Source organism: Procambarus clarkii, chromosome 21, assembly GCF_040958095.1.
Source record: "Procambarus clarkii isolate CNS0578487 chromosome 21, FALCON_Pclarkii_2.0, whole genome shotgun sequence".
Lineage (NCBI taxonomy): Eukaryota > Metazoa > Arthropoda > Malacostraca > Decapoda > Cambaridae > Procambarus > Procambarus clarkii.
This window is the reverse complement of record NC_091170.1, coordinates 41511498-41538075: the sequence shown is the minus strand read 5'-3', so window position 1 is coordinate 41538075 and position 26578 is coordinate 41511498. Positions and strand designations below refer to the sequence as shown.

Below are 26578 nucleotides of genomic sequence, written 5' to 3'. Positions count from 1 at the left end.
CATAATGTATATAGCACACGCATGTGTATATTCACCCTACGGAGTTCATACTATTGTAATGTATATATTTAAATTACTCTCGTCCGACAAGACGGGCTTTTCATCATCCTAGAGTGTGTGAAATGTAACAGGTGGCTACGACTCGAGGACCGGTACTCCCTCACACACACACAACACGAACCGAACCTCACGACACTGGAAGACAGAAGTTATGGGGAGACATAATCACTACCTACAAAATTCTCAGATGAATTTACGGGGTAGATACAGATAAACTGTTTAACAAGGTGGTACGTGAACAAGGGGGACACAGGTGGAAACTATTTGAACACACACACACTAGACATGGGAGGTGTAAGCAATGGTTGTCTAAGAAACATACAGCCAAAGGATGGAGAATTTCATACCAATATCATTGTCTTATACAGTGATCTTAACAGCTTTATGTATTTTTATTTTTCATTAAGTCTTGAACTCCCCCCCACCCCAAACTTCTACCCTCCTCAGGAGCTAAACGTTAAAGTTGGTTCGCAAGAGTGTCGTAATGGTCTAGGGAAACACTGTTGGCAAATTATATGCTATAAAGAATGGTGATAAGAGAGTCGGCCTGATGTGCCTCCCTCACGTTGTGGGGGGGCTCTGAACCACCCGTGTGCTGTCATTCCTCCTCTCCAAAGGACTGAATATGAAGTGGGTATCCATTTTCCCCACCGGAATTTTTTTTCACCGATATGACACTCGTTGAAGTCGCCGTGTGGGAGTCCAGCCTAGAGCGGCGGCCGGCCTCCCAGGCAACATCACTACCACCACCCACCAGTCAACCTCTTCCCTCCCACCACCACCACCACTCAAATTTCTCAGATTAAAACTTTTTAACCACCGATTCTGAATAGAGAATATTTTTTTGTCGGTTATTTCAATTAATTTCGTCCCTAGAATTCCAGAATAAATGCCTGGAAACTGGTAGCACTGACTTCAAGGGTTTGAATATTTTGGCTTTGGTGTTTTAAAGACAACGACTACCACCCTCGGACCAGTCGTACCAGGGTTCGTGGCCTGGACAAAACTTTTGATTATCAGCACGACATGTGACTGGCGAGATGAGAGAGTGTGGAGCGTCCCTGCCTGCCGCGCTGGACACACTGCCGGTTCGCCCACCCTCACCATACTCTGGATCAAGAATTCAGGAAGACGTGCGAGTTGGAAAGAAACATAGTTGCTATGTGGCACTTTCCTCCTCCTCATCCTCCACCCCCTCCCATCTCCGTCGGGTGGTGGTCACAGTTGACCACCTCTCCCCACCCATCCTTATCTTGTCAAGTACATCTTAAACATCACCATTGTCAACTTTTAAACCCCCCTAAACCTACCCTAAACGGGAGGTATCTGGATTAGCACAATTAGCATAGAGATGGCTGTGGGCGGGAGGGCCACGTGGTGCCAGCCACGCTGGGTGCCAGCACTGCGGCCCATCCACTCTGGGGTCGAGGTCACGTTACTTACCCTCTCCTCCTCGCGGATCATCTCAGCGATGCCGGGTCGAATCTCGAAGTCGTCGGGGGCGTGTGGACGTGGCAGGGAGTGCATGTTGAGGAGTGGTGACAGGGGCGGCAGATGAGTCAGATGTGGTGCCATGGGCGCTGGGGGCGGCATGGCACCGGGCAGGCGGGCGGCCAGGGAGGTCAAGGGTGACCCTGGCAGGGAGGTGTTCAGCCCACCACGAATCAGTGGCCCCGTCAGGTCAAGAGTGGCCTCCATCATCTCCGTGCCACTAGTGGGGGTCATGGGAGTGCACGGGCGGCTCAGGTCGTCGCCAGACAACCGACGTCGTTTACGGGCGACGGCGGCGAGGACCGAGGAGGGCGAGTTGTCGTCGAGGAAGTTGGTGTGGGCTCGGGCGATGGGAGAGACGGAGGGAGAGGTGAGCACTGCAGGTTCGGCCCCATCCCCGTCAACCTCAGCCAGACCTCTGATTTTGAGGGACTCTGCCACTCGTAGTAGAGACCCCAGCTGCTCCTGGCAGATGTTGATCTCCCCCTTGTACATAAACTCCACCACTGCCTTGAGTTCAGGCCACTTGACCCCCTGCAGGATGATGACGGGGTGGGAGCAGGGAGCGTCACTCAAGAGGCACTGGAAGTAGGGTGAACACGCTGACAGCACCATGCGGTGTGCCTTCACACTGTTCCCCTCACATGACAGTGTCACGTCCACGAAACTCTCTGTCTGTAGTAACTGATCAAAAACTTGCATCAAATTGCTTTGATAGTTGTTCCATCGCAAACAAAACTGTTGGCTGGCCATGGTGGAAGGGTTGACAGACAAGGTCAGGTCAGGTGAGGTCGCCCACGGGCTGGCCGAACCAGGTGTGGTTGCCAGGCCCGGGCACTCTTGCTCCGAGGGTCAAATGTAGCTCCTTGCACTTACGACAGTCTATTTTAGCAATGGTTATCACAAGTGTCACTGGCAGTGTGCCTGATTGCAAGGACGCACATGCACGGGTGCCAACACTCACACAAGCACACCGTCCGGGACGCAACATGTACTCGCTCTCGCTCCGTCCCGCACACTGACCGCGCTCACGGACTGCAGAAGAACAACAGTTCCACTCGTGCCGCGCTGCCAGACGGAAAGATAAAAACATTAATAATTTCCCAATATTCACTTCTCGCTTATTTTCCTACATGTTATAATGCAATCAGTTTCAAATTACGCATTGGATAAACATCTTACCATAACACATACTATCAACAACAAGCATAATAAAAACAAATCCTAACTTTCTTGCTAAACTGATCATTTAAATAAACAAAAATTAAACAAGTTGGAGATAACGCTTTAACGACTAAGAACGAAATCTAAAACACCATCCCGTATTTCAAACGACCATATAACACTCCACCACTAAACACCCGAAAGAAGCCACAAAACACGAGTAAATAAAATAATATCACCAAAATAAATCTGGCTACTCGCAGACTCCTCCCCCCTGGTTGACTCCGCCTCATAGCCTAATAAACTGCAGTTGGCGAGCGCCGGCAGCAAGGCGGTCCTCTCCAGCGAAATACACTCTAATACACTTGGTATGGCAGTTATTGTTATATCACGTGGGAATTAAGAGATACGGGCATAGATATGAATTTTTATGACTCTTGATATGATTTCCTGTTAGTTACTACTGTCGCCGCGACGGATATATGTGTGCGTGTGTGTTTGTATCTGTGTGTGTTGTGTTGAGTGTTGAGGAGCGAGTGTGTTGAGGGGGTCACACGTTGCGCCAAGTTATACCCTGCCTTAGTTGCTGCTGCTGCTGCCGCTCGCGGGATCGACTCTAAACATTGATTATTTGTTGAGTAATAAGGTTTTGTTCTGACGTATGTGAGTGTTACGGCAGTGAGGCTTGGTCAAACGATGATTCTTACACTAATGAGCGAACTTAGGGAAACAAGACGCGTATACCATAGCTGTAATGATGTCGCCTCTCGAGTCGGTTGAACAAAACTTTACACGCCGGCTGTTTTCCCAAGCCTTGTCGTCCGTCACTTGCCGCAACTTCTCGCCTGGCTTAGGAAATATAACTTGCGGTAATCTCCAAGTAATGAATTCTTTTGTGCAGTGCGTTATTATTCGGATAGGTAGGGAGGGAGGGCGCGGAGTGACGGCTAGGCGTGCCGGGTTGGGTAGCGAGATAGGGGCGGTTCCTGCGACAGTTACAAGCAGCGACCGACAGTCTACCGCTGTTCACGGCCTCCTGCTGGCGTGTGTGGAGGTGCGCACTGGTACTCCTGCTACGTCTGCTCCTGCTACGTCTTCACGTCTACTCCTGATACGTCTGCGTCACCCGCTGCTGAGACTAGTATTTTTGTCATTGATCGTGTGATGTCCTAGATAATGTACTACAACCTATCTCAGACGGTGTAGAGAATAATACCAGTGATAATCACTGCACCATTTCAAGAAATATAAAATATAAATTAATAATCGTCATTAGATAAAAACAATATATATATATATATATATATATATATATATATATATATATATATAGTTTACACAAATGGCTGAAAATGGCCACGTAACGCATAAGGTGAGTGCAACTATGATGAGACTACAGTCAATTAAGCCGTGTCAGTGTCCCACAAGTTGTCATTGACACAAGAAAAATGGCACCTTAGTGAGCGCCCCCTTTCAAGATGCTCCCTAGGTGGCCATCACCCGATTATTGTTGTTGTTGTTGTTTTAGATTTAGCTACTCAGAACAAGATGTCCATGTAGCACGGGCTATAGTGAGCCCGTAACATCACCCAATTCTGGGGACAGTCTCCAACCTCCATAGAGGTAGGGGGGTGGGAGTGCCAGCAAGAGAGGTCAACCCCCTGCTATACTGGAACCGTGTGAAGATGTCCAAGGGCATCCAAGAGCCTACGGAACATGTGTGGTATAATAGACTTTTAAGACCTATTGAAATGATTGTGTTTCTTAGAAGACTTTTAGAGCGGGGTTGAGTTTCTTGGTGGTGAGTTAACTAAGCCTACTTAAAGATTACACATATATATATATATATATATATATATATATATATATATATATATATATATATATATATATATATATATATATCGAGAAAAATAGATGAAGTGCCAATGGGTAAAGTTGGATGTGTACATATAACGGTGAAGAACATTTCTCTGAATGAACAGAAGTTGGCAAACCTGAAATACAAGAATCCACTCTGATGTGTGTGTGTATGTGTGTGCGTGCTCAAGGCTTCTCAATGTCAAGTTCCCCAAGGAATACTGCCCAACATGTTGTGAAATAATTATTGATAAACAACGCAAAAATCATAAGGAAAGAAATAATAATGAAAACCGTTAGTTTCCGTCAAGTCCATTAATACGTAAAACATCAATGATCGCCAAATTATTTTATGATCACAACTTTAGCAGTGATTTTTAATCTTGATAGTCATCCTATTTGGACCAGGCGTTTACTAACGCCAGATAAAGTGGGTCTCTTAAAAATAGATACACACACACACACACACACACACACACACACACACACACACACACACACACACACACACACACACACACACACACACACACACACCACACACACACACAAGGTGCTCTACCACTAATAACTGGCAGAGCAGCGCTCGTGGTGTCCCGTCTTCCCAACCATCTCAACCATATACACACCGCAGTATACCTCACACATACACACCGCAGTATACCTCACACATACACACCCTAGTATACCTTAAGTCATGCTATCCAGTGATGATGTCACACAATACACATTCATTTCATCCATACGCGTGTTCGAAGTTACCCTGTAGGATAACCTAATGCAGAGAAAAAATATTGCGATTAACAACACATAAGTTTAGACAAAATAATTGCATCTAACACCCCCCCCACACACACACACCAGTGTAGTGACTGCCACGCTCAGGATTCAACACCCTTGTCGACGTATTCTGATCATGTAGGTAAGCATAATATAACTCATTGGTAGCCGCTGATATGCTGCGGCAATTAGTATATATTATTTAATAATCTGGTCAATGTATGACCAATTTAACTAGTAATAAACCCATTAAGCAGTGAGGGAGCTGTTACATCTAATGTGACGCTCAATATGCAACACACACACACATTGTCCGAATTGAAATAGTAATTTGTAATAGACCTTCAAATATGCTTAATTAATTGGCATGTTTAGTATATAATTGGTAGCTAGGAATACAGCGTAGAAACTGGTGGTGGATGACAAATGCAAATTCTATTTAACACACACACATATTATATATATATATATATATATATATATATATATATATATATATATATATATATATATATATATATATATATATATATATATATACACATATATATATATACATATATATATATACATATATATATATACATATATATATATACATATATATATACATATATATATATACATATATATATATACATATATATATATACATATATATATATACATATATATATACATATATATATGTCAGTAGCCAGAACGCACTTCTCAACCTACTATGCAAGGCCCGATTTGCCTAATAAGCCAAGTTTTCATGAATTAATTGTTTTTCGACTACCTAACCTAACTTATAAAGATAGGTTAGGTTAGGTAGGGTTGGTTAGGTTCGGTCATATATCAACGTTAATCTTAACTCCAATAAAAAAAAAATTGACCTCATATATAATGAAATGGGTAGCTTTATCAATTCATAATAAAAAAAATAGAGAAAATATATTAATTCAGGAAAACTTGGTTTATTAGGCAAATCGGGCCTTGCATAGCAGGCCGAGTACGACGTTCTGGCTACTAGGTACAATATATATATATGTCGTACCTAGTAGCCAGAACGCTCTTCTCAGCCTACTATGCAAGGCCCGATTTGCCTAATAAGTCAAGTTTTCATGAATTAATTTTTTTCGACTACCTAACCTACCCAACCTAACCTAACTTTTTAGGCTACCTAACCTAACCTAACCTATAAAGATAGGTTAGGTTAGGTTAGGTAGGGTTGGTTAGGTTCGGTCATATATCTACGTTAATTTTAACTCCAATAAAATTTTTTACCTCATACATAACGAAATGGGTAGCTTTATCATTTCATAAAAAAAAAAATTGAGAAAATATATTAAATCAGGAAAACTTTGCTTATTAGGCAAATCGGGCCTTGCATAGTAGGCTGAGAAGTGCGTTCTGGCTACTAGGTACGACATTATATATATATATATATATATATATAGGTAGTCACTCAGTAAGGTAATCACAGTATACCTCAAACACACACCGCAGTTATCTTGAGGTTATCTTAAGAAGATTTCGGAGATTTTTTGTGTCCCCGCGGCCCGGTCCTCGACCAGGCCTCCACCCCCAGGAAGCAGCCCGTGACAGCTGACTAACACCCAGGTACCTATTTTACTGCTAGGTAACAGGGGCATAGGGTGAAAGAAACTCTGCCTATTGTTTCTCGCCGGCGCCTGGGATCGAACCCAGGACCACAGGATCACAAGCCCAGCGTGCTGTCCGACCGGCTCCCTAACAGTATACCTCAAAAAAGTATACCTCACACATACACACCGCAGTATACCTCACATACCGCAGTATACCTCACCCATACACACCGCAGTATACCTCACACATACACACCGCAGTATACCTCACACATACACACCGCAGTATACCTCACACATACACACCGCAGTATACCTCACACATACACACCGCAGTATACCTCACACATACACACCGCAGTATACCTCACACACACACACCCTAGTATACCTCACATACACACCGCAGTATACCTCACACGTACACACCACAGTATACCTCACACATACACACCGCAGTATACCTCACATATACACACCGCAGTATACCTCAAACACACACACCGCAGTATACCTCACATACACACCGCAGTATTCCTCACACATACACACCGCAGTATACCTCACACATACACACCGCAGTAAACCTCACACACACACCGCAGTATACCTCACATACACACTGCAGTATACCTCACATACACACCGCAGTATACCTCACACATACCCCAGTATACCTCACACACACACCCTAGTATACCTCACACATACACACCGCAGTATACCTCACACATACACACCGCAGTAAACCTCACACATACACACCACAGTATACCTCACACATACACACCGCAGTAAACCTCACACATACACCGCAGTATACCTCACACATACACACCCTAGTATACCTCACACATACACACCGCAGTATACCTCACACATACACACCGCAGTAAACCTCACACATACACACCACAGTATACCTCACACATACACACCGCAGTATACCTCACATATACACACCACAGTATACACACCGCAGTATACCTCACACATACACACCGCAGTATACCTCATACACCACTTGCCAGTGTATGATGTAGAGTTGCCATCCCACGCATCGTGTCGGGAGACGCGTTAGGCCTACACCAAGGGTTTTCAAATTCACTTCTGTATCTTTTGAGTATGAAATACCCCCTTAACCCTGGGGCATGACGCACCCCTTAACCCTGGGGCATGACGCACCCCTTAACCCTGGGGCATGACGCACCCCTTAACCTCGGGGCATGACGCACCCCTTAACCTCGGGGCATGACGCACCCCTTAACCCTGGGGCATGACGCACCCCTTAACCTCGGGGCATGACGCACCCCTTAACCTCGGGGCATGACGCACCCCTTAACCTCGCGGCATGACGCACCCCTTAACCTCGGGGCATGACGCACCCCTTAACCTCGGGGCATGACGCACCCCTTAACCTCTGGGCATGACGCACCCCTTAACCTCGGGGCATGACGCACCCCTTAACCCTGGGGCATGACGCACCCCTTAACCTCGGGGCATGACGCACCCCTTAACCTCGGGGCATGACGCACCCCTTAACCTCGGGGCATGACGCACCCCTTAACCTCGGGGCATGAAGCACCCCTTAACCTCGGGGCATGACGCACCCCTTAACCCTGGGGCATGACGCACCCCTTAACCTCGGGGCATGACGCATCCCTTAACCTCGGGGCATGACGCACCCCTTAACGCTGGGGCATGACGCACCCCTTACCCTCGGGGCATGACGCACCCCTTAACCTCGGGGCATGACGCACCCCTTAACCTCGGGGCATGACGCACCCATTAACCTCGGGGCATGACGCACCCCTTAACCCTGGGGCATGACGCACCCCTTAACCTCGGGGCATGACGCACCCCTTAACCTCGGGGCATGACGCACCCCTTAACCTCGGGGCATGACGCACCCCTTAACCTCGGGGCATGACGCACCCCTTAACCTCGGGGCATGACGCACCCCTTAACCTCGGGGCATGACGCACCCCTTAACCTCGGGGCATGACGCACCCCTTAACCTCGGGGCATGACGCACCCCTTAACCCTGGGGCATGACGCACCCCTTAACGCTGGGGCATGACGCATCCCTTAACCTCGGGGCATGACGCACCCCTTAACCTCGGGGCATGACGCACCCCTTAACCTCGGGGCATGACGCACCCCTTAACCTCGGGGCATGACGCACCCCTTAACCTCGGGGCATGACGCACCCCTTAACCCTGGGGCATGACGCACCCCTTAACCCTGGGGCATGACGCACCCCTTAACCCTGGGGCATGACGCACCCCTTAACCTCGGGGCATGACGCACCCCTTAACCTGGGGAATGACGTACTCCCACCCCAGAGCATGACGTACTCCCACCCCAGAGCATGACGTACTCCCACCCCAGAGCAAGACGTACTCCCACCCGAGAACACGACGTACTCCCACCCCAGAGCACGACGTACTCCCACCCCAGAGCACGACGTACTCCCACCCCAGAGCACGACGTACTCCCACCCCAGAGCACGACGTACTCCCACCCCAGAGCACGACGTACTCCCACCCCAGAGCACGACGTACTCCCACCCCAGAGCACGACGTACTCCCACCCCAGTGCACGACGTACTCCCACCCCAGAGCACGACGTACTTCCACCCCAGAGCACGACGTACTCCCACCCCGGAGCATGATTGACTTAACACCGAGAAAGGTAAACAAACAAACGTGGTTTCTTTCAACCAAACGGTTTTAATGGGTAATGTTTACCTCTCACAAGCCAGCAAGAGCATCTATTAAAAGTCCAGAGCAACCTTGGGCTATTTATTGATTTTTTTTTTAGATTTTTGTATTATGTGGACCACGTCGTGTGCTTCTAAATCAGTCAATACGCATTATTCATAAGTTATTATTCATTTATAATTGCGTTAGTTTACCAAAAAAAATTCGGTACATTACTTACGTAAGTCATGATAATTGTATAACACGAGTTTATTATTTTCATATTCTGTAGCTGGATTGGGGTTCCCCAAGCCCGTCCCGGGACCAGGCTTGACCTGCGAGAGCTTGGACCATCAGGTTGTTGCTTGGGGCGGCCCGCTGGCCCACACTAATACCCTAGTACCCGGACTAGTGCCCGAGCTGAAGGGTTAGAGTTACGAGGAGCGGCTACGGGAATTTAAAATAGCGTCGCTGGAAGACAGAAGTTAGGGGAAGACATGATCGCCACATACAAGATTCTCAGAGGAACTGATAGGGTAGATAAAGACAATTTATATAACACGGGGGGGGGGCACATGCACAAGGGGACACACGGGAACACAGGTGGAAACTGAGTACCCAGATGAGGCATAGAGATGTTAGAAAGAACTTTTTTTAGTGTCGAGTAGTTAACAAATGAAATGCATTAGGCAATGATGTGGTGGAGGCAGAGTCCGTACACAGTTTCAAAGGTAGATATGATAGAGCCAGATAAGCTCAGGAATTTTTACACCGGTTGATTGACAGTTGAGAGGCGGGACCAAAGACCCGAAGCTCAAACCCCCCACAAGCACAACTAGGTGAGCACATATCCACTACAGCCCGCTTGGTCCGGACCTTCTTGCAGAAAATTGTCCATCTTTTTCTTGATGACTTTCAGTTTTTCCGGTAATATTTCTTTTACATGCTGGGGAGGATATTGAACAAACGTGGACCTCTGATGTTCATAGTGTTTACTGATTGTGCCTAATGGGACCTCTGCTCTTTCTTCACTGGCTATATTCTGTATTTCCTTCCAAACTGTTCACTCCAGTGTGATGTTAATTTACTGTGTAAATTAGGGATCTGGCCCTCCGGTATTTTCCACGTATATATAATTTGGTACTTTTCTCGTCTCCTTTCTAGGGATTACATTTTTAGAGCTTTGAGACGGTCTCGATAGTTTAGGTGCTTTATCGTGTCTATGCGTCCCGTATACTGGTATATGTTTTCTGTGTTCTCTATTTCAGCAATCTCTCCTGCTCTGAAGGAGAAGTGGGTATCGAGCAGTGCTCAAGACGGGACAGAACAAGTAATTTGAATAGTACAATCATTGTGATAGGATCCCTGGATTTGAAGGTTCTCGTAATACATCCTATTATTTTTTTAGCTTACGCTATATTTGCTTGGTTATATTACTCCCTAAATGTTAGGTCGTCTAACATCATTATTCCCAGATCCTCTACAGATGCTTTCTGTAAAAGAAAGATGCTTTCCTACTACTGGCAGATTTTATTATCTTGTACCCTGTATTTTGTTTAAGGTTTTAATTTTTTCCATACGCAAATACCTTGAATTTATCACTGTTAAACATCATGTTATTTTCTGCTGCCCAGTCGAAGATTATTACTATCTGGTTGTAATTTTTCAATATCTTCTACAGGAGTAATTTTCATGCTGATTTTTGTGTCATCTTCAGAAGATGACACAAAGTTGTGACTTGTATTTTTGCCTATTTCTAATTTGAAAATAAGGAAAGGTAGTGGTGCAAGGACTGTGTCCTAATGTACCGAGTTTTTCAATGTGTTTGGACTCTATTTTATTTGATTAACTGGTACTCTTTGCGTTCAGTTTGACAGTAAACTGAATATACATTGCCCTACTTTGCTTGTTATTCCTACTGACCTCAGTAGGGCTATCACTCCATGGTCACATTTATCAAATGCCTGTGCAAAGTTCATGTATACAAAATCTGCATTCTGTTTTCTTCTAATGCATCTGGTATTTTGTTATTGTGGTCGAGTAGCAGGGGAAAGGCATGATCTTCTCGCTCTAAATCCATGCTGGCCTGGGTTGTGGAGGTAATTGATCTCCATAAAACTGGAGATATGACTCCTGATCACTCTCAAAAACTTTTATCATGTGGAACGTTAGTGGAACTGGTCTATAATTCTTATCCAATACTTTGCTCCCTCCCTTGTGTAGAGGAGGAATATCTGCTGATGTAAGTGCTTCTAGTATCTCTCACGTCTCCAAGCTTTTTCTCCACACTACACTGAGTGTTAGTGGTACTGACACTTTGCATTTCTGCATATCGAGTTCCAGGAGTCTGGACCCGGAGCTGAGTGCATGATTTCTCTTTGAAAATTTGCAGAGTTAATGTTGATATCGGTTTTATTATATTCAGGTGTTTGGGTACCACCTATAAAGAAGCTGTCCGGATCTTGCACTTTAATGCCGCTTATTAAGGTGCTAAAAATGTCCTTGTTCTGCTTTTTTTAATATTTTTAACATTTTTTAACATTTCAGAAATTTGTGTGTCATCCTGTGTATGACTTCACTTGTAAGCGTAGGTCCAATACTGACAGTTTTTATTTCGATTTTGAGTATGTGCAAATATATTTTGTGTTTGTCTCTATCTCTTGTATGGCTTTCCGTTCTAATTCCATTTGATATGATTGTTTCAGTCTCTGTTCCATTTCTTGAATTTCCCTGTACTGTATAAAGTTTTTTATTATGGATAGTCATGTCTGCTTGAGCATTTCCACAATTGTTTTTCTTCTTGTGTAGTGCTGTTTGCGTTCTCTTTCTAAGCTGGTGTTCTGCAAAGGGACATGTTTCACAGAAGACGTTATATGCTTCGCCAGTCAATTGTTCTGAGGCCAGATTCACGAAGCAGTTAAGAAAGTATTTACGAACGTGTACATCTTTCCTCAATCTTTGACGGCTTTGGTTACATTTATTAAACAGTTTACAAGCATGAAAACTTCCCAATCAACTGTTGTTATTGTTATAAACAGCCTCCTGGTGCTTCCGAGCTCATTAACTGTTTAATAATTGTAAACAAAGCCGCCAAAGATTGAGAAAAGATGTTCAGGTTCGTAAGTGTTTGTGTAACTTCTTCGTGAATCTAGCCCCTATTCCTTGCGTGGGATTTTTATTACTTAGAACCGTTCCCCATTTAATATTTATAAGTTCCAAAAGCTTTTATAAGCTTTTCCTAAAGTGATTTACACAAATCATTATAGTTGTGGCTGGAATGAGCAGGAATACAGCCACAGAAAACCTTATAGCATTTAATTAGGATGGTGAGTCAAGAATTTATGTTCTTCTCCAGCTTAAAGAATTTATGTTCTATATTTCCCATTTTTATAGCGTACATACGTGTGTGAGTGTATGATATATATATATAAATAATCATACCTGAGGCCAGGTACTGGAACCGGTTAGGTTGTTCAGCTGCAGAATACCATCCCTTGCCGTAACTCACAATTGAAAAGTTATAAAGCCAAACCGTCGTTGAGAACCCCGCGTGGTCGGCAAGCTATTGTGATGTGATAGATTATATAATAGACGATATTACCTCAATATGACGTCACTGGACGTGCGTAATTGGTTCACTAAACCAAAAGCTCTCGTTAATAAGCATAACATTTGTGGACCGTGAAACATAACTGAATTCATATCAATACAAATATATTTTAATCCTAGAAACATACCTTAATGTTTTATACAGTTAACTTTCAGCGTGGGGAGCACCCAGCTTGCCAGGTTGTCCTCAGTTCCTGGTAACAGCCTTCACTCTCACTTCCGACCCTGTTTATACAGATTTCAATAATTAAAATTGGCAGAGCGAATATGTAGGAACCGATTCCTCCTGTTCTTTAATTTCAAGTATCACAATCTCGCTATTGTGAAGTTCGCTGTACACACATTCATACTAAACATACATACATACATACATACATACATACATACATACATACATACATACATACATACATACATACATATATACATACATACATAGAGAAACAATTCAAACTTGTATATCAGAATGGCAAAAACACAGAAAACCATCTATGAAATAGGGAAAAAATCATTAATACTTCTTTATACATGCAAAGAGCTAATTATAAACCTTTTTAAGTATCCGCCCCTTACTCATAATAAGTGCTACTACGTAACACCGATGACGATAAAGATATGATCGAAATACTTAAATAACACGAATCACTCTTATGAACGAAATGAACATAATAAAAATAGGTCATTATAAAAAGAATTTACGAACTCTGTCTACACATAAATTCCTAGGTCGGATATTACATCAAACTGCACAAGATTTGAAAATAAAATATACAGTATGTCAATCCTCAGATCCGGGGCCAGATTCTTGGAATTCATTTGTTATAGAGGTGCAAAATGTCATTGGCACGGGAACTCAGAACAAGGTGAACAAACTTAGAGATATGTGACATCCCGCAGACCCTGAAAACTGAGGACTTCGCCCCATAATACAAGGGAGGTATCAAAGCACTTGCAACAAATTACAGACCAATCTTACTAATATATCGTATCTTTAAGGATTTTGGAAGTGCCAAAGAAGACAACTTAACAGTGCCACGAAAAAAAAGAGCTATACAATCATCATTGTTTTAGTGTCATGTCCTGTTGGCAACTGCTTGACCATTACGGCACAATCACAGAGGCATTAGCAGCAAATCAAAATTCATATTTTATATACACAGATTTTGCAAAGGCATTTTGCTACTGTCACGGCCTGGCCGTTAATACCCTGTTATGTGTTTGGCCGTGTCCCCTAGGCTTATACTGATGTCCTAGGCTAGTTTCACTTGCAGGTCCTCTAGGCATTTATAATTAATCTTAGCCTGCAGGTAAAGCCTAGGGCAATCCCTAATGGACCATTGAAATATTTAAGTAGAGAAACAAAAACAAAAATATATATCTACAAATAAATATAAAACATAACAATTTAATATTTAGTAAATTCCCACTTATTCTTCAGGTACCTTGACATATAGATAATAATGATTAATAATCACTAAGTCGTAATTTTACAATCAAACGTAGGCAATATATTAAACGTAAACAATTTTACTCTGATAATTTTAAGTTTAAAAAGTAACCCACACAGGCAAGATTATTTGTCAGACAAGTAGGAATATTAAGAATCTTGGATCTAAGTTGAGGTCTGATAAAGACCTTTTGTGCCCCTCTGTAATGCTTTTTGCGCTACCGCTCACAGGCTGAGTATGGGGTGCACAATAAACTAGCCGCCTTCGGCGGCAACAATTCAAGAAATTGTCTATATCCCCACTCATAGTTTCTCAAATACAACTCTCTGAACTCCTGCAATTAAAATGAATACAGACTTGTAGCTTATCTGGATACGTGAAGGAGTGTACGCCTCAACCCCACGAGACTGCCTAGCACTTACTTCCCTTCTGCCATGTTAACGTCAAGTCCACTGAGAGCGCCCTCATACCCACGCTCCCTAATACCACATACCTCATCATTCTGATTAATCTCTAAATATTCACATTTAACATTACTCTATTGGTAGGTTGTATAAAAAGAGTACATTTTCTCATACAAAATATTTATACACATCCTACTGGTAAACCATAATTAACACATGACATTCGGCACTATTTTCATGGGCGGAAGGATATCAGCGAGCTACGGTTTGCTAGCCGCCAGCTGGCGACTGTCTCAGGGAACAAATATCTACTTCATTGTTTTTTGCATATGATATTCACTCTCTCTCTCTCTCTTTAGCCAAATTGCAACATAACCTGTCACTACACAAAATATTTGATATGGCAGATAAGGGGCCAGATTCACGAAAACACTTACGAACCTGTACATATTTTCTCAATCTTTGGAGGCTTTGTTTCCAATTATTAAACAGTTAATGAGCTCCGAAGCACCAGGAGGCTGTTTATAACAATAACAATAATTGAATGGGAAGTTTTCATGCTTGTAAATTGTTTAATAAATGTTATCAAAGCCGTCAAAGATTGAGGAAAGATGTTCACGTTCGTAAGTACTTGCATAAGTGCTTTCGTGAATCTGGCCCAAGATTCGTAACAGACACCATGGAATAATAGCCCATAAATGAAAGATAACGGAGGAACGTCTAATTATTTCAACAGATTGCAGAGCAATAAATCAAATCAAATTTAGCCTAAGTACCGTACGAAACTGAGTACCGTAAGGTACGCTGCTCACACCACTACTAGTCCTCAGAGATGACAGACAGGAATACAACATACAGAGTCCTGTTATCCTTCACTAGTGACACCAAAATACAATTGAAAATTGCAATAGTGAAAAACACAGAAAAACTGCAATCATATATCAACAAGTTCTTGCAATGTGTAACAGATAACAATATTATGACCGATAGTATATTCAAATTAATTCAGTACAGAAGAAACGTAAATTTAAAACGAGGATAGGCTACACGACTAAGTCAGCTCTCCCCGTAGAGAGAAGCGACCAGTTTAGAGATCCTGTAACAATAAACCTAGAAGACCTAACATTTAGATAGTAGAAGAGAGCAAAGGTAAACAACCAGGGCAATGGCATTGGAAGATAACGAGAAGCTACAAAACAAGGGATGCAGCACCAATGATGATACTCTTCAAACCACTGGTGGTGTCTTGAACGGAGTTTTGTTCAGACATCACATCTTCTTTTAAGGTAGGCGAGATAGATCTAGAAAATATACTGGTACCGTCTGTAAACAGTCAAAAGAGTATTCCTTGAAACACAGCCACATAGTAAGGCTGACCGGGTAACTCTACCAGAGATTTATCCAGCTCCCACTGGAAAGCCTCAGCTGCCATTCCCACAATATTTCTTACACCTGCTGGCAGCAGACTGGAAAGTCGTGGACCTCTGACTTTTGCAGTGTGTAGCCTATTCATAGCAATGGCATCCTGAATGTTTATTGGATTTATCTTACACTTCCTTCCATATCACTCACTCCAGAATGTTCCAGTATCATTGTGCTGGTTGGGGGGAAGGGACCTGACCCTCCAGTATTTTGCATGCTAATTTTATAAAATCTGCCACGTCTGTGTATCAAGGAATACTCTTTTGAGTGTTTACAGACGATACCAGTATATTTTCTAGATTTATTTTGCCTTCATTGAAAGAAGATGTGATGTCTGAACAAAACTCCGTTCAAGACACCACCAGTGGTTTGAAGAGTATCATCATTGGTGCTGCATCCCTTGTTTTGTAGCTTCTCGTTACCTTCCCCTGTCATTGCCCTGGTTGTTTACCTTTGCTCTCTTCTACTATCTAAATGTTAGGTCTTCTAGGTTTATTGTTACAGGATCTCTAAACTGGTCGCTTCTCTCTACGGGGAGAGCTGACTTAGTCGTGTAGCCTATCCTCGTTTTAAATTTACGTTTCTTCTGTACTGAATTAATTTGAATATACTATCGGTCATAATATTGTTATCTGTTACACATTGCAAGAACTTGTTGATATATGATTGCAGTTTTTCTGTGCATTTACTATTGCAATTTTCAATTGTATTTTAGTGTCACTAGTGAAGGATAACAGGAAACTGTATGCTGTATTCCTGTCTGTCATCTCTGAGGATTAGTAGTGGTGTGAGCAGCGTACCTTACAGTACTCAGTTTCGTACGGTACTTAGGCTAAATTTGATTTGATTTATTGCTCTGCAATCTGTTGAAAAAATTAAACGCTCCTCCGTTATCTTTTATTTATGGGCTATTATTGTATGGTGTCTGTTACGAACCTTATCTGACATATCAAATATTTTGTGTAGTGACAGATTATGTTGCAATTTATCTAAAGAGAGAGAGAGAATTATATACAAAAAAACAATGAAGTAGATATTTGTTCCCTGAGACAGCCGTCAGCTGACGGCTAGCAGACCGTAGCTCGCTGATATCCTTCCGCCCATGAGAGTAGTGCCGAATGCCATGTGTTAATTATGGATCATAGTTACATAATATTACATCATACAGTGTGGATCTGCGGGCTACATAGAGCCCATAGATCAGACAATCACCACGGAAGCTAAGCAGATCACTAGAACATTATCTAACACAATGCAGAGCTACAAACCAAATAATATTTTCCACAGAGGTGCACAATTTGTTAAAAATGTCGGACATAACCTTACTGAAGCCATCACGCGAGTCATAAGTACTCATCCACTGCCTAAGTAAAAAAGACATACTTAGTGGTACAGCCACAGAGGTCCAGGGCCCGCGCAGGTATCCTCGGAAAATATGAAAGGCTGGCCTCAGGCCAGGCTACGATAGGAACTATTGTAACCGGGAACATATAATCGATATGTCATCGGTAAGATATAACCATCTCTCAATGTATAACCATCTCCCAAGGTATAACCTTCACCATGGTATAACCATCACCAAGGTATAACCTTCACCAAGGTATAACCACCAAGGTATAACCACCAAGGTATAACCACCAAGGTATAACCATCTCCTAGGTATAACCATCTATGGAGCCGGTCGGCCGAGCGGACAGCACGCTGGACTTGTGATCCTGTGGTCCCGGGTTCGATCCCGGGCGCCGGCGAGAAACAATGGGCAGAGTTTCTCTCACCCTATGCCCCTGTTACCTAGCAGTAAAATAGGTACCTGGGTGTTAGTCAGCTCTCACGGGCTGCTACCTGGGGGTGGAGGCCTGGTTGAGGACCGGGCCGCGGGGACACTAAAGCCCCGAAATCATCTCAAGATAACCTCAAGATAGGTATAACCACCAAGGAATAACCATCCCCAAGGTATAACCATCCCCATGGTATAACCACCAAGGTATAACCCTCCCCAAGGTATAACCTTCACCAAGGTATAACCTTCCACAAGGTATAACCCTCCCCAAAGTATAACCACCAAGGTATAACCCTCCCCAAGGTATAACCCTCCCCAAGGTATAACCACTAAGGTATAACCATCCCCAAGGTATAACCCTCCCCAAGGTATAACCCTCCCCAAGGTATAACCATCCCCAAGGTATAACCCTCCCCAAGGTATAACCATCCCCAAGGTATAACCATCCCCAAGGTATAACCACGAAGGTATGACTATCCCCAAGGTATAACCACCAAGGTATAACCATCCCCAAGGTATAACCACGAAGGTATGACTATCCCCAAGGTATAACCATCCCCAAGGTATAACCACGAAGGTATGACTATCCCCAAGGTATAACCACCAAGGTATAACCATCCCCAAGGTATAACCACCAAGGTATAACCATCCCCAAGGTATAACCACCAAGGTATAACCCTCCCCAAGGTATAACCACAAGGTATAACCACCAAGGTATAACCATCCCCAAGGTATAATTACCAAGGTATAACCACCAAGGTATAACCCTCTCCAAGGTATAACCATCAAGGTATAACCCTCCCCAAGGTATAACCACCAAGGTATAATCATCCCCAAGGTATAACCATCCCCAAGGAATAACCACCAAGGTATAACCCTCCCCAAGGTATAACCTTCACCAAAGTATAACCTTCCACAAGGTATAACCATCCCCAAGGTATAACCACCAAGGTATAACCCTCCCCCAAGGTATAACCCTCCCCAAGGTATAACCACCAAGGTATAACCCTCCCCAAGGTATAACCACCAAGGTATAACCAAGGTATAACCCTCCCCAAGGTATAACCATCCCCAAGGTATAACCCTCCCCAAGGTATAACCATCCCCAAGGTATAACCATCCCCAAGGTATAACCATCCCCAAGGTATAACCACGAAGGTATAACCATCCCCAAGGTATAACCACCAAGGTATAACCATCCCCAAGATATAACCACCAAGGTATAACCATCCCCAAGGTATAACCATCCCCAAGGTATAACCATCAAGGTATAACCACCAAGGTATAACCATCCCCAAGGTATAACCACCAAGGTATAACCCTTCCCAAGGTATAACCATCCCCAAGGTATAACCACCAAGGTATAACCATCCCCAAGGTATAACCACCAAGGTATAACCATCCCCAAGGTATAACCACCAAGGTATAACCATAAGATATAACCCTCCCCAAGGTATAACCACCAAGGTATAACCCTCCCCAAGGTACAGCCACCAAGGTATAACCACCAAGGTATAACCCTTCCCAAGGTATAACCACCAAGGTATAACCATCCCCCAAGGTATAATTACCAAGGTATAACCACCAAGGTATAACCCTCCCCAAGGTATAACCACCAAGGTATAACCCTCCCCAAGGTATAACCATCATGGTATAACCCTCCCCAAGGTATAACCACCAAGGTATATCCCTCCCCAAGGTATAACCACCAAGGTATAACCCTCCCCAAGGTATAACCACCAAGGTATAACCCTCCCCAAGGTATAACCACCAAGGTATAACCCTCCTCAAGGTATAACCACCAAGGTATAACCCTCCCCAAGGTATAACCACCAAGGTATAACCCTCCCCAAGGTATAACCACCAAGGTATAACCCTCCCCAAGGTATAACTCTCCCAAGGTATAACCACCGAGGTATAACCATCCCCAAGGTATAATTACCAAGGTATAACCACCAAGGTATAACCCTCTCCTAGGTATAACCATCATGGTATAACCCTCCCCAAGATATAACCACCAAGGTATGATCATCCCCAAGGTATAACCATCCCCAAGGTATAACCACCAAGGTATATCCCTCCCCAAGGTATAACCACCAAGGTATAACCCTCCCCAAGGTATAACCACCAAGGTATAACCCTCCCCAAGGTATAACCACCAAGGTATAACCCTCCTCAAGGTATAACCACCAAGGTATAACCCTCCCCAAGGTATAACCACCAAGGTATAACCCTCCCCAAGGTATAACCACCAAGGTATAACCCTCCCCAAGGTATAACCCTCCCAAGGTATAACCACCGAGGTATAACCATCCCCAAGGTATAATTACCAAGGTATAACCACCAAGGTATAACCCTCTCCTAGGTATAACCATCAAGGTATAACCCTCCCCAAGGTATAACCACCAAGGTATAATCATCCCCAAGGTATAACCAACCCCAAGGAATAACCACCAAGGTATAACCCTCCCCAAGGTATAACCTTCACCAAAGTATAACCTTCCAGAAGGTATAACTATCCCCAAGGTATAACCACCAAGGTATAACCCTCTCCCAAGGTATAACCCTCCCCAAGGTATAACCCTCCCCAAGGTATAACCACCAAGGTATAACCACCAAGGTATAACCCTCCCCAAGGTATAACCACCAAGGTATAACCATCAAGGTATAACCATCCCCAAGGTATAACCATCCCCAAGGTATAACCATCCCCAAGGTATAACCACGAAGGTATAACCATCCCCAAGGTATAACCACCAAGGTATAACCATCCCCAAGATATAACCACCAAGGTATAACCATCCCCAAGGTATAACCATCCCCAAGGTATAACCATCCCCAAGGTATAACCATTAAGGTATAACCACCAAGGTATAACCATCCCCAAGGTATAACCACCAAGGTATAACCCTTCCCAAGGTATAACCACCAAGGTATAACCATCCCCAAGGTATAACCACCAAGGTATAACCATCCCCAAGGTATAACCACCAAGGTGTAACCCTCCCCAAGGTATAACCATAAGGTATAACCCTCCCCAAGGTATAACCACCAAGATATAACCCTCCCCAAGGTATAACCACCAAGGTATAACCCTTCCCAAGGTATAACCACCAAGGTATAACCATCCCCCAAGGTATAATTACCAAGGTATAACCACCAAGGTATAACCCTCCCCAAGGTATAACCACCAAGGTATAACCCTCCCCAAGGTATAACCATCAAGGTATAACCCTCCCCAAGGTATAACCATCAAGGTATAACCATCCCCAAGGTATAACCACCAAGGTATAACCACCAAGGTATAACCACCAAGGTATAACCCTCCTCAAGGTATAACCCTCCCCAAGGTATAACCACCAAGGTATAACCCTCCCCAAGGTATAACCACCAAGGTATAACCCTCCCCAAGGTATAACCCTCCCAAGGTATAACCACCAAGGTATAACCACCGAGGTATAACCTTCCCCAAGGTATAACCATCCCCAAGGTATAACCACCGAGGTATAACCATCCCCAAGGTATAACCATCCCCAAGGTATAACCACCAAGGTATAACCCTCCCCAAGGTATAACCACCGAGGTATAAGCCTCCCCAAGGTATAACCACCGAGGTATAACCCTCCCCAAGGTATAACCACCGAGGTATAACCCTCCCCAAGGTATAACCACCGAGGTATAACCCTCCCCAAGGTATAACCACCGAGGTATAACCCTCCCCAAGGTATAACCACCGAGGTATAACCCTCCCCAAGGTATAACCACCGAGGTATAACCCTCCCCAAGGTATAACCACCAAGGTATAACCACCAAGGTATAACCCTGCCCAAGGTATAACCACCGAGGTATAACCCTCCCTACAGGTCCTGGTGGTGCAGGTGGTAAGGTGTTCCTTTAAGGTCGACACGAGAGTTAATAAACAAGTGATCAATATACGTTTTGAAGTTTTGACATTTTTTGGGTGTGGAAGAATCTTTGTAAGACTTGATAAAGACCTTAACAGGCGAAACCTTACCTTTAATAGTGTGAATTAATAGTGTGTGTTCTCGTCTTAAAGAGTTTCCCTTCATATTTCATACAGTTGTATCTTCCTGACTGAAATAGGTAAGTATATCTTAAACAAATAACAAAGAGGGTTGGGCGGTCAAGTATGCTATTGAAGGTGTGGCGTTAATGTGGTGTATGAGCTGTCAAGTATACTCGGTGTGGTATGAGAGGTCAGTGGTCTGGAGCCGGTCGGCCGAGCGGACAGCACGCTGGACTTGTGATCCTGTGGTCCTGGGTTCGATCCCAGGCGCCGGCAAGAAACAATGGGCAGAGTTTCTTTCACCCTATGTCCCTGTTACCTAGCAGTAAAATAGGTACCTGGGTGTTAGTCAGCTGTCACGGGCTGCTTCCTGGGGGTGGAGGCCTGGTCGAGAACCGGGCCGCGGGGACACTAAAAAAAAAGCCCCGAAATCATCTCAAGATAACCTCTAGATAGGTATATTATCGGGTTTAATCTTCGAGGAGTGATATATTTTCCTGAGTTTTTATGTGTAAACAGCTAAGTTGATGTTTGGTATTTTCATCATATGCGTCCCAAAAGAAGACGCAGGCGCTGAGGCTATTTTCTATCTCACTTAACGGTCAGGTAATTTCTTGATCCATGTGTTGCGAACGGTCAAATATTCTCTCCGTCTCGTGGCACGCGCAAGTGTGTACGGTCAAGGCCTATATTTTCGAGGTCCAAGTTTTAGCTGTCAAATAAATTCACACGACGGGTATAATCTAGTGGCAGCGGTCAGAGCAGTCAAGTATACTCGGCCGCCGGGGTGAGACCGGCCAGGTATATCCCCGTAGCCCCCAGATTGAGGCACTAGTAATTAAGGTGAGGTGAGGTGCTCAGATTGATTAGTTCACCGGGTATTGAGGTTCCGCAACTCACCTGTCAATACCCTCGCCGTGTTGACAGTGCCCAATCGTCACTGGCCGCACACAACCGTGCACAAGAAAATTCGACAAAACTCCATTCTGATTGACTAAACCGTAGGCGAGCATGTATTTGGTTAGGCTTGCTTGAGCTATGTTGGAATGGATTGCGTTAGACTCTGTTAGGTATAGGTTTTAAAATCCGTTGGCGAGCCGTCTCGTGAACAATGTGATTTGCATCCTTACCAGCGGCCACCACAGTCAGCTTGATCCACACCACAACCGCGCCTTCCCCCCCAGCCTCCAACTGTGGTCATAAGAGAATACTTCATGAGGAGGCGGTGTGCTCTTATGCCATTCCCAGTTCCCCAAGTGTGAAGTGATATTCCCCAAGTGAGAAGTGATATTCCCCAAGTGAGAAGTGATATTCCCCAAGTGAGAAGTGATATTCGCCAAGTGAGAAGTGATATTCGCCAAGTGAGAAGTGATATTCGCCAAGTGAGAAGTGATATTCGCCAAGTGTGAAGTGATATTCGCCAAGTGAGAAGTGATATTCCCCAAGTGTGAAGTGATATTCGCCAAGTGTGAAGTGATATTCGCCAAGTGAGAAGTGATATTCCCCAAGTGTGAAGTGATATTCCCCAAGTGTGAAGTGATATTCGCCAAGTGAGAAGTGATATTCGCCAAGTGAGAAGTGATATTCGCCAAAAAAGAAGCGAGTTTGATTTATTTTGTCCCCAATAACTAGCATGAAGCGAGTGCTGGAGGCAAAGGCAGTGCTGAAGGAATACCGCTTACGCGATCGAATGTGGCGGAGAAGCCGCTAATTCCTCTATAGTTTGGCGGGGAAGCCGCTAATTCCTCTATAATTTGGCGGAGAAGCCGCTAACTCCTCTATAGTTTGGCGGAGAGGCCGCTAATTCCTCTATAGTTTGGCGGGGAAGCCGCTAATTCCTCTATAATTTGGCGGAGAGGCCGCTAATTCCTCTATAGTTTAGCGAGGAAGCGGCTGTTTTACAAGTTAACGATAACATTACATATAGACATTTATAATGTTACCGTTATGACAAAAGTGCTGTGGTGGGTGGAGACTTACCGGGTATTATAAAATATTTTAATACTAATAATAGTAATATTTAAATTTAATATATTATTACATTTTAATTATATTAAAAATATTGTTGCATTGCAATAATAATATTGAAAACTGTTTGCTTATGTCTGTAAGCTAAAGTATAAGAAATTATTTTTTTCTTCAGAAATCAAGGTAGTGTACAGTACATATGTGTGCGTTCCTAGTTGTGCTTGTGCGGAGCGAGATCCAGCTCCTGAGTCTCGCCTCGTAGTTATGGTACATGGGCCACCCCCTGTGTCTCCAGGGTAGTGGCCACCCCCTGTGTCTCCAGGGTAGTGGCCACCCCCTGTGTCTCCAGGGTAGTGGCCACCCCCTGTGTCTCCAGGGTAGTGGCCACCCCCTGTGTCTCCAGGGTAGTGGCCACCCCCTGTGTCTCCAGGGTAGTGGCCACCCCCTGTGTCTCCAGGGTAGTGGCCACCCCCTGTGTCTCCAGGGTAGTGGCCACCCCCTGTGTCTCCAGGGTAGTGGCCACCCCCTGTGTCTCCAGGGTAGTGGCCACCCCCTGTGTCTCCAGGGTAGTGGCCACCCCCTGTGTCTCCAGGGTAGTGGCCACCCCCTGTGTCTCCAGGGTAGTGGCCACCCCCTGTGTCTCCAGGGTAGTGGCCACCCCCTGTGTCTCCAGGGTAGTGGCCACCCCCTGTGTCTCCAGGGTAGTGGCCACCCCCTGTGTCTCCAGGGTAGTGGCCACCCCCTGTGTCTCCAGGGTAGTGGCCACCCCCTGTGTCTCCAGGGTAGTGGCCACCCCCTGTGTCTCCAGGGTAGTGGCCACCCCCTGTGTCTCCAGGGTAGTGGCCACCCCCTGTGTCTCCAGGGTAGTGGCCACCCCCTGTGTCTCCAGGGTAGTGGCCACCCCCTGTGTCTCCAGGGTAGTGGCCACCCCCTGTGTCTCCAGGGTAGTGGCCACCCCCTGTGTCTCCAGGGTAGTGGCCACCCCCTGTGTCTCCAGGGTAGTGGCCACCCCCTGTGTCTCCAGGGTAGTGGCCACCCCCTGTGTCTCCAGGGTAGTGGCCACCCCCTGTGTCTCCAGGGTAGTGGCCACCCCCTGTGTCTCCAGGGTAGTGGCCACCCCCTGTGTCTCCAGGGTAGTGGCCACCCCCTGTGTCTCCAGGGTAGTGGCCACCCCCTGTGTCTCCAGGGTAGTGGCCACCCCCTGTGTCTCCAGGGTAGTGGCCACCCCCTGTGTCTCCAGGGTAGTGGCCACCCCCTGTGTCTCCAGGGTAGTGGCCACCCCCTGTGTCTCCAGGGTAGTGGCCACCCCCTGTGTCTCCAGGGTAGTGGCCACCCCCTGTGTCTCCAGGGTAGTGGCCACCCCCTGTGTCTCCAGGGTAGTGGCCACCCCCTGTGTCTCCAGGGTAGTGGCCACCCCCTGTGTCTCCATGGTAGTGGCCACCCCCTGTGTCTCCAGGGTAGTGGCCACCCCCTGTGTCTCCAGGGTAGTGGCCACCCCCTGTGTCTCCAGGGTAGTGGCCACCCCCTGTGTCTCCAGGGTAGTGGCCACCCCCTGTGTCTCCAGGGTAGTGGCCACCCCCTGTGTCTCCAGGGTAGTGGCCACCCCCTGTGTCTCCAGGGTAGTGGCCACCCCCTGTGTCTCCAGGGTAGTGGCCACCCCCTGTGTCTCCAGGGTAGTGGCCACCTCCTGTGTCTCCAGGGTAGTGGCCACCCCCTGTGTCTCCAGGGTAGTGGCCACCCCCTGTGTCTGCAGGGTAGTGGCCACCCCCTGTGTCTGCAGGGTAGTGGCCACCCCCTGTGTCTCCAGGGTAGTGGCCACCCCCTGTGTCTCCAGGGTAGTGGCCACCCCCTGTGTCTCCAGGGTAGTGGCCACCCCCTGTGTCTGCAGGGTAGTGGCCACCCCCTGTGTCTCCAGGGTAGTGGCCACCCCCTGTGTCTCCAGGGTAGTGGCCACCCCCTGTGTCTCCAGGGTAGTGGCCACCCCCTGTGTCTCCAGGGTAGTGGCCACCCCCTGTGTCTCCAGGGTAGTGGCCACCCCCTGTGTCTCCAGGGTAGTGGCCACCCCCTGTGTCTCCAGGGTAGTGGCCACCCCCTGTGTCTCCAGGGTAGTGGCCACCCCCTGTGTCTCCAGGGTAGTGGCCACCCCCTGTGTCTCCAGGGTAGTGGCCACCCCCTGTGTCTCCAGGGTAGTGGCCACCCCCTGTGTCTCCAGGGTAGTGGCCACCCCCTGTGTCTCCAGGGTAGTGGCCACCCCCTGTGTCTCCAGGGTAGTGG

At 45.6% G+C, this 26578-nt stretch overlaps 2 protein-coding genes across 2 annotated transcripts in view; both read right to left on the bottom strand.

Annotated features, from left to right (window-relative positions):
• Nucleotides 1–2627, bottom strand: part of LOC123760700 (protein bric-a-brac 2) — a 302081-nt gene extending 299454 nt beyond the window's left edge. Inside the window, exon 1 of the mRNA XM_069328350.1 lies at nucleotides 1504–2627. Within this exon, the coding sequence (XP_069184451.1) occupies nucleotides 1504–2304 (801 nt within the window). The 5' untranslated portion in view covers nucleotides 2305–2627. The remainder of the gene's footprint in view (nucleotides 1–1503) is intronic.
• Nucleotides 2333–26578, bottom strand: part of LOC138367313 (collagen alpha-1(I) chain-like) — a 24888-nt gene continuing 642 nt past the window's right edge. Inside the window, exons 2-5 of the mRNA XM_069328739.1 lie at nucleotides 24502–26578; nucleotides 15126–15241; nucleotides 3460–3589; nucleotides 2333–2680 (exon numbers count right to left, since the gene is read on the bottom strand). The exon at nucleotides 24502–26578 is cut by the window's right edge and continues 304 nt beyond it. Of these exons, the coding sequence (XP_069184840.1) occupies nucleotides 2333–2680; nucleotides 3460–3589; nucleotides 15126–15241; nucleotides 24502–26578 (2671 nt within the window). The remainder of the gene's footprint in view (nucleotides 2681–3459; nucleotides 3590–15125; nucleotides 15242–24501) is intronic.